The sequence below is a fragment of the Musca domestica genome, unplaced genomic scaffold (genome assembly GCF_030504385.1).
Source record: "Musca domestica strain aabys unplaced genomic scaffold, Musca_domestica.polishedcontigs.V.1.1 138, whole genome shotgun sequence".
Lineage (NCBI taxonomy): Eukaryota > Metazoa > Arthropoda > Insecta > Diptera > Muscidae > Musca > Musca domestica.
The window spans coordinates 585,983-607,417 of record NW_026712189.1 but is presented as its reverse complement, the minus strand read 5'-3'; the positions used below and the strand labels follow the sequence as shown (position 1 = coordinate 607,417).

At 36.3% G+C, this 21,435-nt stretch overlaps 5 protein-coding genes across 7 annotated transcripts in view; 2 read left to right on the top strand and 3 right to left on the bottom strand.

Moving 5' to 3' along the window:
* Positions 1-24: 24 nt before the first annotated feature.
* Positions 25-707, bottom strand: LOC131801022 (dual specificity protein phosphatase 19). Its single transcript, XM_059118958.1, has one exon. The coding sequence runs from the start codon at positions 705-707 to the stop codon at positions 108-110; it is 600 nt and encodes a 199-aa protein (XP_058974941.1). The 3' UTR covers positions 25-107.
* A 38-nt stretch (positions 708-745) lies between these two features.
* On the bottom strand, positions 746-6,399 carry LOC105261418 (tRNA pseudouridine synthase-like 1). 2 transcript variants are annotated; one of them, XM_059118956.1, is made up of 4 exons: positions 6,275-6,399; positions 2,032-2,160; positions 1,668-1,979; positions 746-1,193 (listed from the first exon to the last, which is right to left on the bottom strand). In XM_059118956.1, the coding sequence occupies exons 1-4, from the start codon at positions 6,313-6,315 to the stop codon at positions 746-748; spliced, it is 930 nt and encodes a 309-aa protein (XP_058974939.1). In that variant the 5' UTR covers positions 6,316-6,399. The 2 variants fall into 2 exon arrangements, with proteins under 2 accessions (XP_058974939.1, XP_005188519.2); XM_005188462.4 differs by lacking the exon at positions 6,275-6,399 and adding an exon at positions 2,219-2,362.
* Positions 6,266-8,259, top strand: LOC101892693 (mitochondrial carrier homolog 2). The gene is made up of 5 exons (XM_059118955.1): positions 6,266-6,634; positions 6,701-6,867; positions 6,925-7,245; positions 7,315-7,493; positions 7,559-8,259. The coding sequence occupies exons 1-5, from the start codon at positions 6,421-6,423 to the stop codon at positions 7,638-7,640; spliced, it is 963 nt and encodes a 320-aa protein (XP_058974938.1). The 5' UTR covers positions 6,266-6,420; the 3' UTR covers positions 7,641-8,259.
* A 14-nt stretch (positions 8,260-8,273) lies between these two features.
* Positions 8,274-15,230, bottom strand: LOC101892870 (uncharacterized). Of its 2 annotated transcripts, none has more exons than XM_059118954.1 (4): positions 15,126-15,230; positions 9,561-9,730; positions 8,919-9,493; positions 8,274-8,644 (listed from the first exon to the last, which is right to left on the bottom strand). In XM_059118954.1, the coding sequence occupies exons 2-4, from the start codon at positions 9,715-9,717 to the stop codon at positions 8,387-8,389; spliced, it is 990 nt and encodes a 329-aa protein (XP_058974937.1). In that variant the 5' UTR covers positions 9,718-9,730; positions 15,126-15,230; the 3' UTR covers positions 8,274-8,386. The 2 variants fall into 2 exon arrangements, with proteins under 2 accessions (XP_058974937.1, XP_011294552.2); XM_011296250.3 differs by lacking the exon at positions 15,126-15,230 and adding an exon at positions 10,418-10,550 and having other exon boundaries at positions 8,275-8,644.
* A 2,714-nt stretch (positions 15,231-17,944) lies between these two features.
* LOC101893496 (uncharacterized) overlaps positions 17,945-21,435 on the top strand; it is a 25,392-nt gene continuing 21,901 nt past the window's right edge. Inside the window, exon 1 of the mRNA XM_059118950.1 lies at positions 17,945-18,298. The gene's annotated coding sequence lies outside the window, so the exon portion shown is untranslated. The remainder of the gene's footprint in view (positions 18,299-21,435) is intronic.

Here is a 21,435-nt window from a genome sequence, read left to right as displayed (position 1 = left end):
GCAAGCTTATTTCCAAATAGACCTCAACATTTTTTACAAGCAAAAAATATTTAATTTCTTTTATACATTAACTGTGTTAGTAAATAGAAAACTATAGAACTTTTTTGTTACTTAAAACTACGTAATTGCTTTAGAAATCCTGCATTTGGTTGTATGCATTCACGTCTCGATTTAACATATCGGTAGGCCATGTCAAAATCCATGTGTCGATATTTCATGAGATAAGCAATGACAACACTAGCTGACCTCGATACGCCAGCATTACAGTGGACCAAAACACAACCATCTTTAACCATGGCATTTTGTATAAACTCAAATGCCTGGTCCCATACTCCACTTGTTAATTCAGTTTCTGGTAAATCTAAACAATTTATAAATAAATTACTAATGCCCTCTGGTAAATCATTTAGAGGACATTCTATGCCAATACTTAAAATATGTGTTAATTTATATTCTAAAATATTTTCCAATGTCACCGAGTCTTGAGAACCCAAATAGAGGTGATTTGGTAAAATGCAAGCTGGTTTGAAGTCCGGTTTAGTATCAATCACAAAACCATAGGAATTGGAGTTCGTTTCTTGTTCTAGTTTTTTCTTTTCCTGAGTAGTGGTGTTTTCTTTAAAACGCTCTCCCGTGGCAGTGGTCACAATTGTCTCACAGCTTTTCAGTTTGTTACGTTTGGCTTGCAAAGCTTCAAGGAAACTCATTTTGTTTTAATTTATTCAACTTTTAGGTTTCTATCATATTATTTATTATTGACTCTTAAATCCTCCTCATTGTAATGCACTCTCGCCAAATATAAACCATACGCTGGTGCAATTTGTAACCGAGGATCCCAATTATGCTTCGAGGGTATTGTTAACATTTCATAAATACATTTCTCATTGATACGATCTGTGGCCAATGCTATAAGTGAGCCCACAATACGTCTTACTTGTTTATAGAGGAATGATTTGCCTTTTACTTCTATATCCCAATAGTCATATAACTCTTCTGCCAATTTGGCATTAACTCCTGTACAAGCAGATCGACCAGGTTTTATATTGATTTCATCGATCCGTCGAACCGTAAACATAGGATGATCTCGTGATGCACTTTTCTGACGATCCTGGCTTTTGAAGGTGCGAAAATCATGTCGTCCTACAAACATACGGGATGCCTGTCTCATACGTTCGACATCGAAGGGGGCTTTGCTGCAAAAGAGAAGATATCTTTTAATAATTCAGTTACATATAGACAAATCAAGAGGAAATATATTCGATGGATGGACGACCTTATAAAAATCATCAAGGTGTAAAATAGCCTCTAAAAGTTTTCTTTTAGAAAACATTCCATAGACCTTCTCACAAAAATTTATTTATAGGAATAAATGGTATTCTAGAAGTATTTCACATAAAAAATACTTATTGAACGTGTTTTAAAGGCTTTAAAGATTTTCCTTGTAGAGCTCTTCCATACATTGATCATTCGCAGGTGTTCTATAAAAGCCCTTCGAAAATAATTCTATAAATATAAGAGCTTTAAAATATAGATTGAAGATCTTTGCAAAGGTTTCAATATTTATGACTACAATCTACGTCAGTGGTATGACAATAAGGCAGACATATTCACAGAGACGTGTTTATCATTGCAATTGGATATTTTGGGTATGTGCATTTTCAACTTACTGCAGAAAATGACAACGATCTAATTCCTCCACGGGTATGAATGATTCGAAGTGCTTATTTTGGGTATCCAAATCCTTTATGCCATTCTTGGCAACTGCAATGCGATACAAATAAGTGCGGCCCAAAGCACTGTAACGACAGTGAAATGTGTCCGGCACTATACGGGTATTTATCAGCCTAATGGGCAATCCCTGTTTATATAATGTGCGATTTAAAACACCAGTTATGGTTTCCTCAACATAAGGACTAACATCTGCACGTTGTAAATCAACATGTAGAGTTGAATGCAGAGCATGGACTCCGGCATCAGTCCTGTAAACGAAAGACATTGTTAAATTATTCAAATTTTAATTTACCTACTCACCTACTTGATATCACAGTCTGTATTTCATTCACCGGTCGAAATACTTGCAGAGCCACATCCAAACATCCCTGCACCGATTTCAGATCTACAAAACTCGGATCGGACTTGATTATTGTTTTTTGAATGCCCCTGGTGAAAAGAAATCAACTTTATTTCATAATTATTCACGCGTTTTTCCTAAACATACCGGAATCCTGTTCCAATATATGAGAATTCCAACAAATAACGAAACATTGTGATTGATGCGCAGTCTGTTCAGTAGTAAGCATGTTCTCACCCACCCCCCATTTTTTGTTTACATTTACACTGAACATACACCTCAAGTACTTATAAGGCGTACGGCATACGTTAAGGGTGAATAAAGGTAAATACGTAATGCTAAAAAGGAAACCCTATTGAAAAGAGGACAAAAAGCTTAACTTTTTTTAAAGAAAATGGTTCAAAATACTCTCTACCATGGTACAATGAATTCAAGGTAGGGCAGAACTACCATATGATTTAAATTTTTTTATTTTTCTGGCTTAATATGTCAACTTCATTTGCTTATGTGTGTGTCTTCTTTTCAATAATAAAAAATTGTTCAGAAAATATTCAAATTCGGGTGTTTTCAAAATGCTTATTGCAACGAATGCATCGACAAAATCTACAGTTCAAATCCAAATCCAATCCAAATCAAACAAATCCAATCCCACGGCAGCGGGTTCTACGATACCGGATTGACCCGAAACAACAAGATTCTAGTTTCGGCCAGCGGCTGCCAACCCAGTATGTACATGTTTGTGTTTGTTTATTTTTCTGCATTGGGAGCAGCATATCCCGGAATGCTTGCTCCGGATTTTATTGGTCCGTGCCGGGATTGAGGAAAACCCCGGACCTTGGTTCTGCTCGGTTTGTCAGAACGTCATCCACCACAGATCTGTCTCGGTGCGATGTAATGGATGCAGAGAGTGGGTGCACTTCAAGAACTGTTCCGGATTAAGGCGTTTGCGAGACTACAGCGAAAGGGACTATGTTGCGACTTGCTGCAGTAACGTAGTCCCCAGCGAGTCCTCTTCTTCGTCGTCCTCGTCAGAGACGTCGTCGTCGAGGTAGAGGTGCTTAATGTGTATATCCCGCCGATTAATAGCTGTGAACCACGTTATTTGCCTGATATTAGCCCATTATTGGTAGGCAATAACCGCCTGGTACTAGGGGATTTTAATGCCCACCATGAGTTGTGGCATTCCGTCCTAGGTAATGACCAGAGGGGATCAGCGCTGGCAGAGCAGATTGACTGCTCCACATTCTGCACGGTTAACGAGGATGCCCCCACCCGAATAAGAGGTCACAGTTCGCCAGATTTAACCATAGTGTCACCCGGTCTGATAAATGACGTGACTTGGCAACCCGTCATTTCTCTTGGCTCAGACCATCTCCCGATAATCGTCTCCATAAGCAGGTCGCCCGATTTCATAACCTCTGAACGCCGCACTTTCCTTAACCATGGGAAAGCTCACTGGCCAGAGTTCAGAGAATTCACCAACCGCCGCTTCAGAGAACTGCCCAACCCTTCTGATGTTCGGGTAGCAGAAAGGATTTTCCGAAACATCATCAGAGCTGCAGCCGCTCGCTATATACCTGCTGGTCGAATACCCGAGATAAGACCAAACTTCCCAGCAGAGGCAGCGGGATTAGCAAACGAGCGTGATGATCTCCGTCGTACCAACCCTACTGATCCTAGAATCAGTGATTTGACAGTGGAAGTCAACCGGTTGGTACAGGAGCATAAGAGGAAAAAGTGGCTAGACCATCTGAAGTGCTGCAACATTGGAACCGATATGAGTAAGCTGTGGGTAACGGTTAAGTCGCTCTCGAACCCTGGAAAAAAGGATGATAGGACCTCAGTCACTTTTAACGACGTAACGGTGACTGATCCGAAGAGGTGCGCGGAATATTTTAACCGACAATTTGTCGAGCACCCCGAGAGTGATAGGGCGAAGCGAAGAGTACTACGTCGTATCAGATCTCTTCCCGCCGAGGAGGAACCACCACAGTTTACGATGGGTGATGTTGCGAATGTCATCCGTATCGCTAAGTCATCCAAAGCGTTGGGCCCGGACGAAATCTCAATGGTAATGTTGAAGCAGCTGGATACGCCGGGAGTCGAGTACTTAACAAAAGTTCTCAATTTGTCGCTAGCCACCCACATAGTGCCTGAAACCTGGAAAATGGGCCGGGTGGTCCCGCTACTGAAGCCAGGCAAGGATGCCAGTAAAGGCGAATCGTACAGCCCGATTTCGCTTTTGTCGCCAGTAGCAAAGACTCTTGAGGCTTTACTCCTTCCCAGCATTAGAGGAAGCTATGCAGTTGCCAACCACCAGCATGGATTCCGTCCACAACATAGTACCACAACAGCATTACACGCCATTTCCACACATATTAGTAGAGGACTAAACCAGAACAGGCCGTGTGACAGAACAGTGTTGGTAGCCCTTGACCTATCAAAGGCATTTGATACGGTCAATCATGCCACACTGTTTGAGGACGTACAGAGAACTACCCTCCGGCCAAGTTTGAAACGTTGGATAATCAACTATATGTGTGGACGCCAGTCGTACGTGGAATTCCGGAACAAGAAGTCCAAAGCCCGTAGAGTGAAACAGGGAGTTCCCCAAGGTGGGGTGATATCTCCGGAACTGTTTAACCTCTACCTTTCCGGAATTCCTCGCCCTCCAGACGGCATTGAGATCGTAACGTATGCGGATGATTGTACGATCATGGCGTCGGGTCCAGTGGTCGATGACATATGCGAAAGGTTGAACCCCTATCTCGCGGAGCTTGCCGCATACTTCCACGCGAGGAATATGAAAATATCCGCCACGAAATCAACGGCCACACTCTTTACCACATGGTCTGCGGAGATGAGAACACAGCTGAATGTTCAGGTCGAGGGGAATTTAATACCGACCACGAACTACCCCAAGATTCTTGGGGTAACGTTCGACAGCATGTTCAAGTCGTCCGCGCAAGCCACAGCTATCTGCGACAAGATGAAAAGTAGGAACAAGGTCCTCAAGGCGCTAGCCGGCAGCTCTTGGGGTGCGGACAAAGAAACCTTGTTGACCTCTTATAACGCGATAGGTCGGTCTGTGGTCAACTATGCGGCTCCAGTGTGGTCTGCGAATACTAGTGCTACGCAGTGGAAGAATATCCAGACCTGCCAGAACGCTGCCCTGAGAACTGTGACAGGGTGCCTCCTCATGACACCAGTGGACCATCTACATGAGGAGGCGAAAGTCCTTCCCTTACGTCAGCATAATCATATGCTTTCGTTGCAGTACCTGCTTGGGTGTTACCGTGAGAGCCATCCCAACCATCATATGGTGGATAACTCTCCCCCACCCAGGCGTGTCAGGAAGGACATACATGATCTAGAGAGGGAGGTCCAGCGCTACAAGAGAGAGCCTCTAGATCAAGAAGCCTATCAGGCAGGTCTGAGTGGCATTCACACCGATGCAGTCGCGGATGCTATTAGCAGTTATAAAGTGAATGCCGTCCTCGGAGTCCACCACCCATCCATTGCAGCCGAAGAACGTCAGCTGCCCAGACAAACCAGGGTAGTTTTGGCGCAATTACGTTCAGGATGGTGTAGTCGCCTCAATTCGTATTGGGCACGAATTGATGAAGATGTGCGTGACGCCTGCCCGGCGTGTGATACAGGCCCGCACAATACGCTACACCTTTTTAATTGCTCAGCCAAACCTACCCAACTCACTCCAGAGGATCTCTGGCTACAGCCCGTTAAAGTAGCCGAATTTCTAAACCTGGAGCTGGAACCAGATTAGCAGAACACAAACACACACATGTACTACTGCTACAACAACAGTTTTTGTCGCGAAATAAACCATAAGAGATATATAGAACATGATATTGAAAATAAATTTTGACCATTCATTCAGTTTTCGCGGTTTTAAATTATTTATTCAAAATCAATGCAACAAGTTGTTTGCTTTTTTATTGTTTTGATAGTAATTCTGACATTACAAGCCAAACAGGTAGACCTCTATACTTGCAATTTTTTCAAAGTTGACCTACCTTCTCTTCATTGTACCATGCTCTCTACTATTAAATTCTAAAGTAAGAAAAAATAAGTGCTGTTAAAATATTTTTGAATGTCGTCATATCAAATAACTCTAGTCACGGCAACCCTGTCATAACCTGACTTTTTGACAGCTCAAAGTCGATTAATCGAATGTCGACTTACCTATCCCTAGTCGCCGGTGTTGTTCCATAATAACCACCCATCGACAGCCTTAAAGAAGGAATTCATTAGAATTACAAAATCCTACCAGGCTCCGTGCGATTGAATTATTAATTTGTTGAATTTTGTTTGTGAATAAACGGAACAAAATGCCTTCTTTGGTCGAAAATGAAGATCCTCAACAAAATAAGGAAGTCGCAGAATGGATGCGTTTTGGTATGCGATTGGGTGTGAGTGCTGCTCTACATCCTCTGGAGTATTCCAAGGTATTGATACAATTGGGCTATGAACCAATTGCTGCCGTGCCAGGACGTTCCATCTTGGGACGACCAATAATGGTGTTGCCCAATATCTTTCAATATGGTAAGGAATAGAGAAAACGATTATCGGGCTATGAAGTCATCCTTTAATGAGTAATTGGGTTTTCAGCTGGTCATATACGTAAAATTGATGGCTTTTATGGTTGTTATCGTGGCCTGACTCCCAAATTGGTGGGTTCAATTTGCAGCATGGTCTTGAGTGAAAAAATAGCCGATCGCTTGGGATTGAAACCGCTTGAGGAGCCAAAAGATGATGTCAATCTAAGTGATGAAGAACTGCAAGTTTTATTCAAGTCAGGTTTTATATGTGAGTTTTAATCGATATTCTCCAACAGATATTTCCAATTCAAACACAACCTGAAGAGGGACATTGTTCTCAGTGTATCGGGCATTATTGTATCCCATCCGTTCCATGTTATTTCGGTGCGCATGATGGCCCAGTTTATTGGCCGCGAAACCTTGTACAAATCGATATTGGGTTCTATAGCAGAAATTTATAAATCTGAAGGCATAATGGGCTTCTTTTCGGGTCTTGTACCCAAGCTATTGTGCGATGTGGCTTGTTTGGTGTTGACTAGCTCCACGGTGTTTTTGATTAACAAATACGCTGTTAAAGACAAATTGGGTCGCCAGTACACCGCTGGTTTTACACAGGTTGGTAAAAGGCTAGGAATATTTCTCAACTAAGTATCAACGGATTTTCTTTCTTTTTCTGCCGTATAGTTTGCATTTTCAAGCATTTTATATCCCCTTAATGTGGTATCCACCTGTATGGCTGTTACGGGCTCTCGTCTCATGGCCGGCCAACCACCAATTATGCCACAATATTCTGGCTGGCTGGATTGTTTCAACGATTTGCAAGCCAGAAACGAGCTGAAGCGTGGTAGTTCCCTGTTCTGGAGGTAAGATTGACATAAAATTATATAAATGTAAACACTGGAATAATTTTGTAACACTTATCTTTCAGATCGGCTGGTGGTTTTGTCAAGCCTACATTCCGTGACAATCGCGGTTATGTACCAATGCCAACATTAGCCAAGTACCAATAAATACTTTGGACCAATTACAAACCCCCAAGAACCACCTACTAAAGAAACAAATCAATCACTCCTTATTCGTCTGTCTTTTGTTCCTGACTCTAACTTTGCTTTTTATCTTCCTTATTTGTAGGAAATGTTCATAATTATGATAATGAAAATTATGTTGATGATAAGATTGTTTGTTTTTCCGAAGAACTAGATGAACTGTTGCATTTTGCTTTTCATAGAAACATTTTTCGCATGTTCTATGAAGAACTTTGATTTCGATAATTTATTACCAGTCAGTCAGTCACCTTATCTCTATTTATTTATGGTGATGACTGGGGAGGGCATTTGAAGAGCTGCTCACGCCGCTGTCTATTATCTGTATCAATTCTTTTTCATGATATAGGTGACAATATACCAAACTTCAATTTTATTAAAAAAAAAAAAAACTACATAATAGTTTTTCTTTGTTTTTTCTTGTATTTCAATGTTATTTTTAATACCCCAAATCTTGTTGATACAACTATAAAAATGATCAAAAACAATAAAATATAAATTCATTTATTATATGCGTTGTCACTGAAGTGTAATGTATCCCTTAGGTAACTGAATAAAAAAAATAGAAATACAACATTAACGTAAACGAATTGTAGCTCATTCCATGAGGCCGGCAATCTGCATCCAAAAAATATTTATTTTTATTTTAAAACTTTTTTGTACAAGTTTTCAGTATAAATCTTTATTTGCTAAAGTACTCTTTAATTATGAACTTAATTCGAAAAGCTATTGATTAATTGCCGTACTTGGTAAATATCTTCGGGATATACACGACAGCACCCGCCAATTATTGAAGCTCCCAAACGTATCCATTCAGGAACAAACATTTTCATGGGTATACAATTGTCTCGGCCAGTCCATTCGCCTTTAGATGTGTCATATATTTCGCCACTATTACTGTAGACCATCAATGGGGGAATATCTTCATTACCCAGTAGACTGTGTAAGGATTTGAAGAGATTCGAGACAAACTTTAATCAAAGAAGAAGAGTGGAATTAAAATATCAATTGTAAAAATGTATGAGTCTTTTTAAAGGAATTATATCTATAGCAGATCTTTAAAAGATCTTGCGTCAGTAGAGAATCATAATTTTATAGAAGGCCTTAAGTTATTTAAAGACTTAAAGATTTTTCTCATAGGATAGAATATTAGTTTAAAATTTCTACAAATAGAGGTAATTTTAAGGGCCTTCTATAGACAAAATATCATTAATCAATTAAAATTTAAATTATATATGTACTTACCTTGGGATTAACACAATTCACACCAATTCCATAAATATATTCACGCGCTTTGGCACCATATTGCCTTCTTACCATATCCCATACAGTTTTAGCAGCGTTGGCAAACTTTTCACCGTGGGCTAAATGTTGATCATCTTTACATTGAAATGATATCCAAAATTTAACATTCGCATAATCTTTGAGAAGCATTTCTGTAACAGCTTCGGCTTCTTTTTGACTTGGCATAGTTTCAATTGCTAAACCATCAACATTTTCGGCCAGTAATGCATCTATGCGTGTGCGATGGAAATTTTGTAATTCTTCTTTGGTTATTCTATCTGTGTAATTGCCGGAATACTCGGAACCATCATGTAAGACAGCGCCATAGGGTCCCACAGCACCCATAACCAAAATGGTTTCATTGCAAGCTCCACTTGTGGCTTTGAGATTATCTAGATATCTTTCTCTGGCTTCTTTGGCCAATTTAACACTTTTGCGTATAAGTTGAATACTTTGTTCTCTGTCGAGTTTCAAATATTTCATATAGCCTTCGACACTGGCTTGATATGTATTCGATGAAATGATTTGAGCTCCATCTGAAAAATAGATAGATTTTGTAAATACTACATTTTTGTTTATATAAACAATTAATCAATCGCTTACTTTCCAGAAAGTCCAAATGTGTTCTAACCACGGCCTCTGGATTTTCCAAATCGAAGCGTGAACCCCATAGAGGATCTCCGTCGACTTTATTTCCAACATATTTTACAAGTTGTGAGGTAAAGCCTCCACATTTTACCAAAATCCTGTCTTGTGCCATGTCGGTATTTGATCTGAAAGATATAAAAACGAAATTTTGCGAACCTTAAGCCATTGCATAATGTAGGAGAGGATTGTACACTTTTGTCCTTCTAAAAATTTGACAATAAGACATAGAATGGAGAACCTTTATATATTCGTCGGAAATGAATTCTACGACGATTTATTGATGCCCGTCTGTCTGTTGTAAACGAGATAAAAACACCATTATTTGACGTAGTACCTTGAAATGTAGCATAATCGTTTTCATTCTGTGTAAAATGATTGGTATTGAAAATGAGGTATATTGAATCTGGGGACATAAATGATCAAATTTTTCTTGGTATATAAGAGTGAGTTGTGTTGATATGAAGAAGGTTTTGGCGAAAGTGTATTTAGGTATTTTTTCTATGTTGCTATTTCATTCATGTTTTTTCCAATTTTTTTATATGTTGGTATTTCAGCTTCAAATTAAATGGATTACTTTCGCATTACTTAGCATGCATTTCGATATGCATTTTTTATAACTCCCATGTAACAGTGCCGTAAGTACAAAACTACTTTCAACTTTTTGAATGTGCGGTGCCATAATTTGGAATTTACAAATTTTTTTCATTCTTCTATTTATTTGTTTTTTAAAATATTCACTTGTTGCAAGATCTATTGAAAGTGTTTTGATAGGAATATTTTTTGTTTCAATTGTCTTATTTACAATTTTTTACCCTAAAAATGTCGAGTCTTTAAAATTGAATTGCTTTCTTTCTTCTTAGAACAAATCACGCCAATTGAACTTCTGAGATGCATATGTTTTTAGATTTTTCTGTATAGATACGCATGTTTATATGGTTCTTTGCAAAGGTCGAATAAGATGAGATACGCATGTATAATGTTGCCAGATTTATGTGTATCAACGCGTTTAGGGGATAGTTTATTGGGTTTTTTAACTTCAAAAAAGTTGCAAAAACAGTGTAGTGTAAACAGGACTAACGTCAATATTTAATATTCTTTTACCCAAAGAAACTGGACGAACAACTTGGTTGAATATTTGAAGTCAATGTAGTCAAGCTCGTCCATCTGTCTGCCTAGTGTACCCGACAACTCTAGAAGGAAGTATTCAATTTGGTCATAATATTTTTTATAAAAATTTAAAAGAGTTCGAATATGGAAATAAGCCTAAAGCGTTACATAGGCGACACATCTAAATAAGGATTTTAGTCCCTATAATCTAGTCATGTCCGTCCCTTTATCTGGTGCTCATGATAACTGTTGAAGTGTCTTGCCGATTTTGTCGAAACTTAATACATCGCATTATTTTGTGTCAAATTTAGATCGAGTTCGACTCTGGGTCATATCTCTACAAAAAAGATCAACATTTTTACATAAATCTCATATAAGGGTAGGAGTTTCCGATTTGATAGAATCTGCTTTATTGGACTCTTGGTTATCGAACAACATTTTGTAATAATTTGTTCAATTACACTGTACGACAAAGTCCATTTTTATACCCTACAACACTATGTGTTGGGGGTATTATAAGTTTGATTGGGCCAGAATTTATGTAACACCTCGAAATATTGGTTTCCCATATAGGAAAGTATATATGGATCTTCCTAGCTCGCCGAGCTGAGTCGATCTAGCTATGTATGTCCGTCCGTCCGTCTGTCCGTCTGTCCGTCTGTCCATGTTAATTTGTAATCACTCTACAGGTCGCAATTATGGCCCGATCTTCACGAAATTTAGAATGGAGGTGGGGATAGGGTCAGAATAGAACCCTATTTCTTTTGGAGATGATCGCCAAATGTTTAGGGGTTGAAATGGACCAAATACTAAAAAAATATCGGATTTTGCAGTAGCTATACAGGTCGCAATTATAGACCAATCGACGCGGAATTTTGTATGTAGCTAGAGTTTAGGGCGGGGAATAAGCCTACCAATTTGGGTGGTCATCGGATAATATTTAGCGGGTAAAATAGACCATATCTTTTGTGTTGAAAAAATTCAACATTTTTCATTGAACCGCGAATATTTTAAATCCCGGCGAAATCACGAATATATGACAAGGTTACTTCTGACCTTTACATTGATGTTAACATCCAACAAATCGGATATATAGCAAAATATGTGCGATATATATGTCTATCAAAGAAGATATGCTTGAAATATCTCTTATATGTCGAGAACGGCTGAACTGATTTCGACAGTTCTCATTAATTCAGAATGGCCTCTTGGCAGGAAAGAAACAACGTCTAAAAAATCGCATAAAAATATCTCTCTAAAGATGAAAATATTGATTTTGTAAAATTTTCTCATATTTTTTCAATTTTGTCATATTTTTGGCATATTTTCATTTTGAATTAAACATTTGGTAATATTTCTACAGCTAACAAAACTAAGTAGTTAGGATATCAGGATATCATATACAGATCGCATTTATGGCCCGATCCTTATGAAATTTTGCATGGGGATAAGATGAGGGTCAGAATAGAAGCCTACTCTTTTTGGAGATGATCGCCATATATTTAGGGGTTGAAATGGACCGAAAAACTGCCAAATTATCAGCAGGTCGTAATTATCGCCCGATCCTCACGCACATTTGAATGGGAGTTACCGGACATTGCAAAAGCCAAGCAGTTCTTGATGGCCATCCAAAAATATTCAATGTTGAAATAGTTTGCCAACTTTTGTAGACAAAATACGAAAATGTTCATTCCAGTGACTTTTTGGAGAATTCAGAAATACAGGAAAGATGCACTTCTGACTATTTCGTTAAGGCTGATTTCGTTGAAGAATATAGTCAAATGTCTGTATCTCATATAAATGCGTTTCAGTCAAAAACCAATAATAAATGTTAATCTCCTGCCACTTTTGAGAGATTATAGGTCTTTGGGAAATATTGGTTCCTGATCAAGGAAGACCATTTAAGTGCAACATCTACTAATAAATTGGAAATGAGCAAATTAGTTTAAGTTTCTATTATTCGAAAATTAGAGAACGAAACCTGATGGTTTTTCTTTTATTATTTGTCACAATATCTTGTGGAATTCTTTCGAGTTTCTCGCCTACATAAACTGTATCGTTTATTATAGTGTTGTAGGGTATTCAACGGTCGGCCCCGCACGACTGTAGCCTTTGCTTACTTGTTTTTAAATAATAACAGAAAAAATCAAGCAAATGATGAAACTGGAGCTAAAAATATTAGACGCGTGTCTTGGCGTTTGAAAGTTCAGATCACATAGTAATTTAAATAGAAAGGACAAGGTCTTTTACATTTTTTTTTGCAACTTTTGGATAAAGACCTCCAAAATTGGACCTTTTAGCCTCTTTTTGAAATTGTTAAAAAAACTCCCTTAAAACGAAAGTCAAGATAATTTACAAGATTACTTGCCATTGAATTCTACTGCTGATGTTGTTGTTTTCTTCCGTCCACTTCCTTGACGTCTTGCTACGCTACCAATATCACGGTAACGAGCGATGGTACGAGACACAAAAGATTTATTCACATTTAAATGCTGGAGTGCTCTATCGATAGCCACTTGTGGTTTTCCAGCCAAATATAAAATATATAACCACACGCTTGAATTCCATCACGAATAACTCTTTTCTAAATAATTCTCACCAAAATGCTTTTGTACGCTTGTAAACAATACAATGAGCTGTCACTGGAATAATTTTAACAGCTTTCGTACGAGTGGCTTAGAAATGACAGCAGTCTGATGTTGGTTGCAGTTTTTTCATCTCACCCTGTATTTAAAACACCTTTTGTGGTTAAAGCGTACTTTATTTGAGTTTATGCGGAAATCTCCCAAAAAAACATAACTTTAGAAGTACAAATCAAATCCAAAAAATAATGGAGAATATTTAATATTTCACCCTAAGTCACCAAGGAAATTAAATTTCTATTTCCATTGTTTATCAACATAATATTTACATCAATATTACCACGAAAATATTTCTTATTTTCTTCATCAATTGTCCACGTCCTTTTTTTCGATTTGATGTCTTAAAGTACCATAACTTTTCATTTTTGTCAGAAGGCACTAAAGGAAGAATGTTTCTACACAAAATTTCATTATTAGTCTTAGAATAAATTATGAATCTAGGTTTAACAGTTTTAATAAAAAATGCGTTCGAAATTGATGTAAAAAAATTTAAATAAGTGTTTGCGTTTGTTACTGTTAATTTAACACTTTCAATTCTATATAAAATTCCTATTAATACTTCAGTTTTTAGGAATGCTTTGTGAGACTCTGAACAAACGAAATTTGTATATTCAATATGTACTATGGAAAAACATCTCAAATTTTTTTATTCTCGAAAATTTACTGCAATTTTTCTATAAGTTAACCGAAGAAGAGCCAGTCTAGTTGTTGAAAATTTAGGGATAGACCCATAGTTCCTTTTGATAATCTGCATAGAATCACTTTCTGAGTTGATTTATGCATGTCAGTCCGTCTTTCGTTTGGCCCAAGGACGAACCCTATTATTGTGCACCAAAAGTGTAATATCAGCCCGAATAGTATGGAATTTTGCACATACAACCAAATTAGATATATCTATAGCTCCCATATATATTGTTCATCCGATTTGTTATTTTTGTCCTCCGCAGCCGTAATATGCACTCAGTAACACCAATATTCAGGGAAATATATCAAATACAGCTCAGAAATATCTTTGCCAAATTTTAACGAGATCGGTTCCGATTTGGATATAGCTCCCATATATTTTTATCCGATTTCAAATTAATTGTGCACCAAATGGGCAATACAAGTCCGAATTTACGAATTTTATGCGCAGCTCTACTAAATTAGCAAAGTGGTGTAGGGTATCATAAAGTCGGCCCGCCCGACTTTAAGACTTTCTTTACTGGTTTATATCAAAATTTTGGGTCTCAAAGTTACCAATTTTTGTCGGTAACTCAAAAAACCAAACTTTTCTAAGGACTCCAAATTGTCTTGACCATTATTTTGAGATATAATTCGCAACATTTAGGATGGAATTTTGAAATTTGATAGAGATTTTTGATAACACCCAGAATCATTGGTAATTCTTTACCAATGATTAATCTGTCTACTTTTAGGTATAGTACTCATATTGCATTATGAGAACCGATTTCGAGTATTTTTTACGTTTTACTTTTATTTTCAGTTAAAAACTGCCAAATGTTGACGTTTTTAATTATTTTTATGCTATATTATATTATTGCAAGGCTCTTGGTGGTATTTTAGGGAATCGACAGAGAGAAAAAATTCTCTAAGAGAGAGAGAACATTCTCCCATTACAAATTACTGAGTAGTTTTTAATGAAAACATTATTATATTCACCTAATTGCAACCATGCAAGGCAATCCACAAATTTTAAGGACAGCTAATTTCACTTAGTGTTATTTATTAAAAAAGTTCGACATCACACAACAGACATATTGTTACTCACTTCGAAAATTCTTTATAATGTAGATTTTTATTTAAATTCTGTTTTTATTAAATAACTCAAAATAATAATTCAATTGATTAGAACTCGTTGTAACAACGACCTTAGTCTTTGGACTACGGATGGCGAATACTTTTTGCAGCATACAATAGATGATCAGTTTGTTTTTAATATGTTTTAAAGATACGTCACGATGATATGACACTAAAATCTAATGGAATGATGGAAGCACACGCCTATAGTGATAAGAATATCGGCCAAATGTATTGGTTGTGTTTTTATACGATTATTTTCGAATACATTCTCCAAAATCATTTCCCGTTTGTTTGAACTGAAGGAAGCAATTACTTTAAAAGTGAATTCAAAATATGTAATCAAAATATATTTACGTTTTTGTGTTTGTCGTTAAAATAAAGAAATAATTAGAGGATGACTAACGCATCCAAACGGATTGTGTACGAAGACAGACAGTTGATACATACAGGGTGAGATAAAAAAACTGCAACCAAATTCAGACTGCTGTAATTTCTCAGCCTCTCGTCCGCCAGCCGTTAAAATTATTCCAGTGACAGGTCATTATATTGTTTATAAGCGTACAAAAGCATTTTGGTGAGAATTATCCAGAAAAAAAGTTATTCGTGATGGAATTCAAGCGTGATAGTGTTATTTCTTTATATTTGGCTAGAAAACCACAAGTGGCTATCGTTAGAGTACTCCAGCATTTAAATGTGAATAAATCCTTTTTTTGTCTCGTACCATCGCTCTTTACCGTGATACTGGCAGCGTATCCCAAGGTCAAGGAAGTGGACGAAAGAAAACAGCAACATCAGCAGAAATAGTACAAAAACCCGCGTCGCAGTGTCTGCAAAAGGCTCGTGCGCCGAACATATCGCAAAATTCCATTCGGCAAATATTGAAAAATAAGCTCGGGGTAAACCATTGAAACTCCAAATAGACTCAAAAGAGCTAAAGAGTTGCTTCGCTTGGTCGAAATTGGTGAACTGCAGAATTTGCTTCTCTCCGATGAGAAAACATTCGTTGTCCTGTAATTTGTAAACATAAAAATGATAGTCAGAATAAATGGCGAATATTATCGCGAAAATAATAAATAAATAATAAAACCAGTAAAGAAATTCTTAAAGTCAGGCGGGGCCGACTTTATGATACCCTACCCCCTATGATTATAATTATAATTTCAAGTTCAAGGGCTAAAAATGCCGAAGCATTTATATCTTTAAATTCGGACTTGTGTTGCCCATTTGATGAACAAATAATTTAAAATCGGATAAAAATATATATGAGAGCTATATCCAAATCTGAACCGATCTCGATAAAATTTGGCAAATGTATTTCTGAGCTGTATTGGATATATTTCCCCAAATATTGTTGTTGCAGAGTGCATATTACGGCTGCGGAGAACAAAAATAACAAATCGGATGAACAACATACTTGGGAGCTATAGCTACATCTGAACCGATTTCTATCAAACTTGACATACTTATTTTCAGGCCTAATTTGGATGTATATGCAAAATTCCATACAATTCGAGATGATATTACACGTTTGGTGCACAATAAAAGGCAAATCGGACGAAGATATATATGGGAGCCATATCTAAATTTTGACCGATTATCTCAATTCCAATAGGGTTCGTCCTTAGGCCAAACAAATGATCTGTGCAAAATTTCATCTGGATCGGGTAATAAATGCGACCTGTACTTTGTTTACAAAAATACATGGACAGACGGACAGACGGACGGACGGACGGACATGCATAAATCGGCTCAGAATGTGATTCTATGCAGATCATCAAAAGGAACTATGGGAACAAAGACATATGCACAAAGACATAACACCTTGTGGTGTAGGGTATAAATACCAAAGTGTCGATCACCTCATGCAAGCGCATCGCCGGGAATGAGCAAAATACCACAGAGCAACATTCAGCATGTGATGGTTTCATTGGCCGGTTGAAGGCCATAATTCGTGCCAAAGGTGACCAATTCGAACAAATCTAAACTTATTCTAAAATTTGATGCTATTTCCGACATTTTTTTATTGAATGAAAAAATATTTAAAAAAATGTAAAAAATATGGCGTTTGACTTTTTTGCAGTTTTATTTTTATTTCACCCTGTTTAGATAATGAACCGAATTTACAACCTGTACGAAAGATACTAAGTGACATCAAATTTGACATGAATGTCGGCAGACCGCTGAAATTGTGAATTTTGCTATGAAGGTAAATAGTTTTTGGAAATGCGTTCTGTATAATGTACAAATAGAAATAAATTCGGTAAGGTGTATGGGAAAATAAAAATTGTTGTATTATGTATTAAGAATGAGTGAAGTTAGATTTGCAAATGATGTCAATTACGAGTACGAAAAGTTCTAGCATACCACATAGAAATATTGTAATATTTTAAAAATAAGATAAAATAAAAAACAATTTATGCTTCTGTACTAATTTTAAAAATGTATTAGATTAGAAGTAGTGGCCAGTAGGAGTAACAAAATTAATATACACATACGTAAATTATAGGTAAATAATGTATATATCGATAGTTAAATAAATTACTAAAAAAAACAAAACGGATTTTAAATAAAGGAAAAAAACCCAGACCTAAAGCTCAAAGAAATATTTATTTATCAAAAAAAACAATAAAATATAATTCAAGTCAAATTTTCATATTTTAGAAGTGCATTGTAATGTGAGAACCAACTCTCTTTCACTCTCTCTCTCTCTTGTAGCAAAGAGAATAATCTAAAATAGAGATTTCTCATTTTCCAAAATATACACAAAGTAGATTCCTCAACAAAACAAATTTTCCGGCAAAACTCTCTCAGCCAAAGGAGATTTCCACAATCAAATTGTTTGGCTAAGAACATTTTCCTTAGTTCTCGTGGATCTGTGCAAGAGATCGGTTGTGGTCGTTACGTGGTCGGGAAGAAAGAAAGAAAGTGCACTTTAGGCGATCGAAGAACATTGAACCCTTTTCTTTTTGTTCTTGCGCCACACACGAGTGTGCGTTGTGACGGACCGAAGTCAAAATGTGGCGGCCAAATCATCAATGGTCCATGGTGTTTATTGTGTAGAACAGGAGGAAAAATAATAACGAAAAATTAAAGAAAACCCAATAACACGACGCTTTCCAAAATATAGAAATTTAAAAAAAAGTAATTAAATATAAAAATAAATAATAACGATATTTAAAAAAAATTATAACCACAATTAGACGTAATGATTGAGAAGAAAAATCATTTTTGGCATTCCTAGACATCAATTCACAACGTTTTGAGTGGCAATTAAATTGTTGAAAAAATAAAATATTATGAAATAATGCCAGCCAGCCAGCCAACAGCTAGACCCCCACACAAGAAGCTAATGAAAATTTTGGAATCTAAGATACGGCTGTTTGTGTTTGGAAAAATAAATTATTATTAAAATTTTTTGTTAATGAAACCCGAAAAAAGCAAGTCAAATGAAAAATCATAATGTTCAAAAAACGAGGAAAAAATGAAATAAAATTAGTTCAATGTTTTAAATGAATTTTTTTTTGCTTGTTTAGTTTATTTCTTCTGTACCGACGGCCGATGGTCCAGTGCCAGTGTATACAGTCGTGTTGCCTATATGTGCATGTTGTTGCGTTTATCCCCAAAAATAATCTGTGCACTGTGTGATGAAAAGGAGAAAAAAATAAAAAGTGATTTAAAAAAGTGATTTAAAAATTAATAAAATTTACTCAATTACCCGAAATAAAGAGTAAAAGATATTCTAAAGGCAGCATCTCCTGAAAAGTGTTCAAAACAACTTAAACAAAACTTTTCAATACAGATATTTATCAAAAATATTTTGAAGGTACAAAGGTCTTCTATAGATATCTTCTGTGGAAAAATATAGTTCTTCTGAACATATAAAATTCTAAAAGAAAAAAATCCCAACATAGAGGGACTTCAATAGGACTTCTGAACACAGAAGGGTTTCCAAATAATGGTGGTATACCTTCAAAAGGTATTTTATATATATGTCTCTTTATCTTTCTGATCTTTCTGAACATAGAAGACCCTGTATATGCCTCATTAATATTGAAGTCTATCAATAGGTAATTTATACATTGAATGTTTGGATTTAGTGCCCATAAAGGTCTTCTTTATATGAAAGACCTTGAAGGAAATATATCCCCATAGATTATGTTTTAAAACTTCAAATATTCTTTATGGAAAAACGTTCCTACACTTAGCATACACTTCCAAAAACACCTCCTGATATCAACAATACTTCGTTCTATTTTATACCCTCCACCATACTATGGGGGTATATTAACTTTGTCATTCCGTAAATGATCAGCGTAAAATTCTAAGTCGATTTAGCGGTGTCCGTTTGTCTGAGAGTCCGTCTGTTGTAATCACGCTATTTTTCGAAAAAATTGACTCCTAAGGCTAAAATTTTTCACACAAGTTTATTTTGCCACTAGGCAGGTTAAGTTCATAAATAGGCTATGTAGGTCCACGTTTTCATATAGCCCCATTTAAGGGTACCTCCCGATATTCGGTATTTTGATGATTTTAGCGACATTATTCACCGGAATTGTTTTAAATTTGGTATTTGAAATTCGTAGTGGATACTACAGCCTATAACAGAAAATTGTCTGTGCAGGTTCGTATAGCCCCCACACAACGGTACCTCCCGATATTCGGTATTTTGATGATTTTAGCGACATTATTTACCGGAATTGTTTCAAATTTGGTATTTGAAATTCGTAGTGGATACTACAGCCTATGACAGAAAATTGTCTGTGCAGGTTCACGTTTTCGTATAGCCCCCATATAAAGGTACATCCCAATATTCGGTTTTTTGAAGATTTTAGCGTCATTATTCACCGGAGTAGTTTCAAATTTGGTATTTAAGGTTCGTAATGGGAACTATAGTCTGTGACAGGAAATTGTCTATGCAGGTCCAGGTCTTCGTATAGGACCCATATATCAGTACCTCCCTATATTCGGTATTTTGACGATTTTATGTACAATACTCACCGTAATTGTTTGAGATGTAATTGTCATAGATGTTTTCTGTGACAGAAAATTGTCCATGCAGGTCCAGGGCCTGGATTCTTGTTCTATGAATATATGAAATAAAAAATATTTCCTTTTTAACATTTTTCATTTGACATTTCTTTCCTTTTTAAAAGTTGTTATTTCACATTTTTATAGAACAAGAATTTAGGCCCAGGTCTTCGTATAGCTCCCTTTAATCCCCGTTTATTTCAAGTTTCGAATTTTGAATTATGGCAAACAATGCCTATGTAGGTCCTTGTGGTATTGACTCCAATATAACGGCTATATTCGGCATTTTTAAGATTTTAACAGAATTTTTAACGGATTTTATTTTTTGAAAACTTTCAAATTCGTTCCAAAAGGTGGAGGGTATTCAAAGTTCGGCCCAGCCGAACATACTGCTTTTTAACTTGTTAATAGATACTAAATATCAAAATTTCAAAATTGCAGCTGCATCGGTTTTCTTTGTGTTTCAAATTTCAAATTTTGTTCCATTTTGCTCCACTGTGATCCCTCAATTTCATGTCTTCAATATTTATTTTTGGGGGATATTTTCACCTCAAACTAGCACACGCCAACTAACTATGACGATGGCAATTGTGGCTCCCAAAATGTTTGTTTGTGTTGTTGTATCAGATGTAAACAAACAATTGGAAAATAGCCTCACTTGGCTACATTTTCATCATTGGGAAACTCTTAAAAGTATATATGTAGTAAGTTTTGTGAGAGAGAGAAAAGAAAAACTTGCACAATTTCCATTTGCAAAAACAATTACATTGGACACGAGCTGCTTCTGAAATTTCAGTCAACTATTAATTAATCATCACTTTTGAGTTGTTTTTTGTTTGGTAGGGAAAACTCATTAATAAATCAATGAAATATTATAAGAAAATATTTTGACTAATAAACAAACATACACAGGTAGTTTAATAAGAAATGCCATATGAAAGAAATGCGAATAGTTAAAATTGTGAGATTGAATTAGAAAAACTCTCTATGGTTTGTTGTGCGATGATCTAAAAGTCCTGTTAGTGGAAGAAAGAGAAGAGAGTAAAACTGACTAAAGAGTTGCTGAGAGTTTGCAAATCCTACAGGGAAATTCAGTATGAATTATTGTTAATTAATCATCACTTTTGAGTTTGGAGGAAAAACTCGGCAGTAAATCTAATAAATATTATAAGTAAATATTTTGATAGATAAACAAAAATACAGAGGTAGCGCGATAACCAATGTGATATAAAAAGATTGCGGGTTATTGA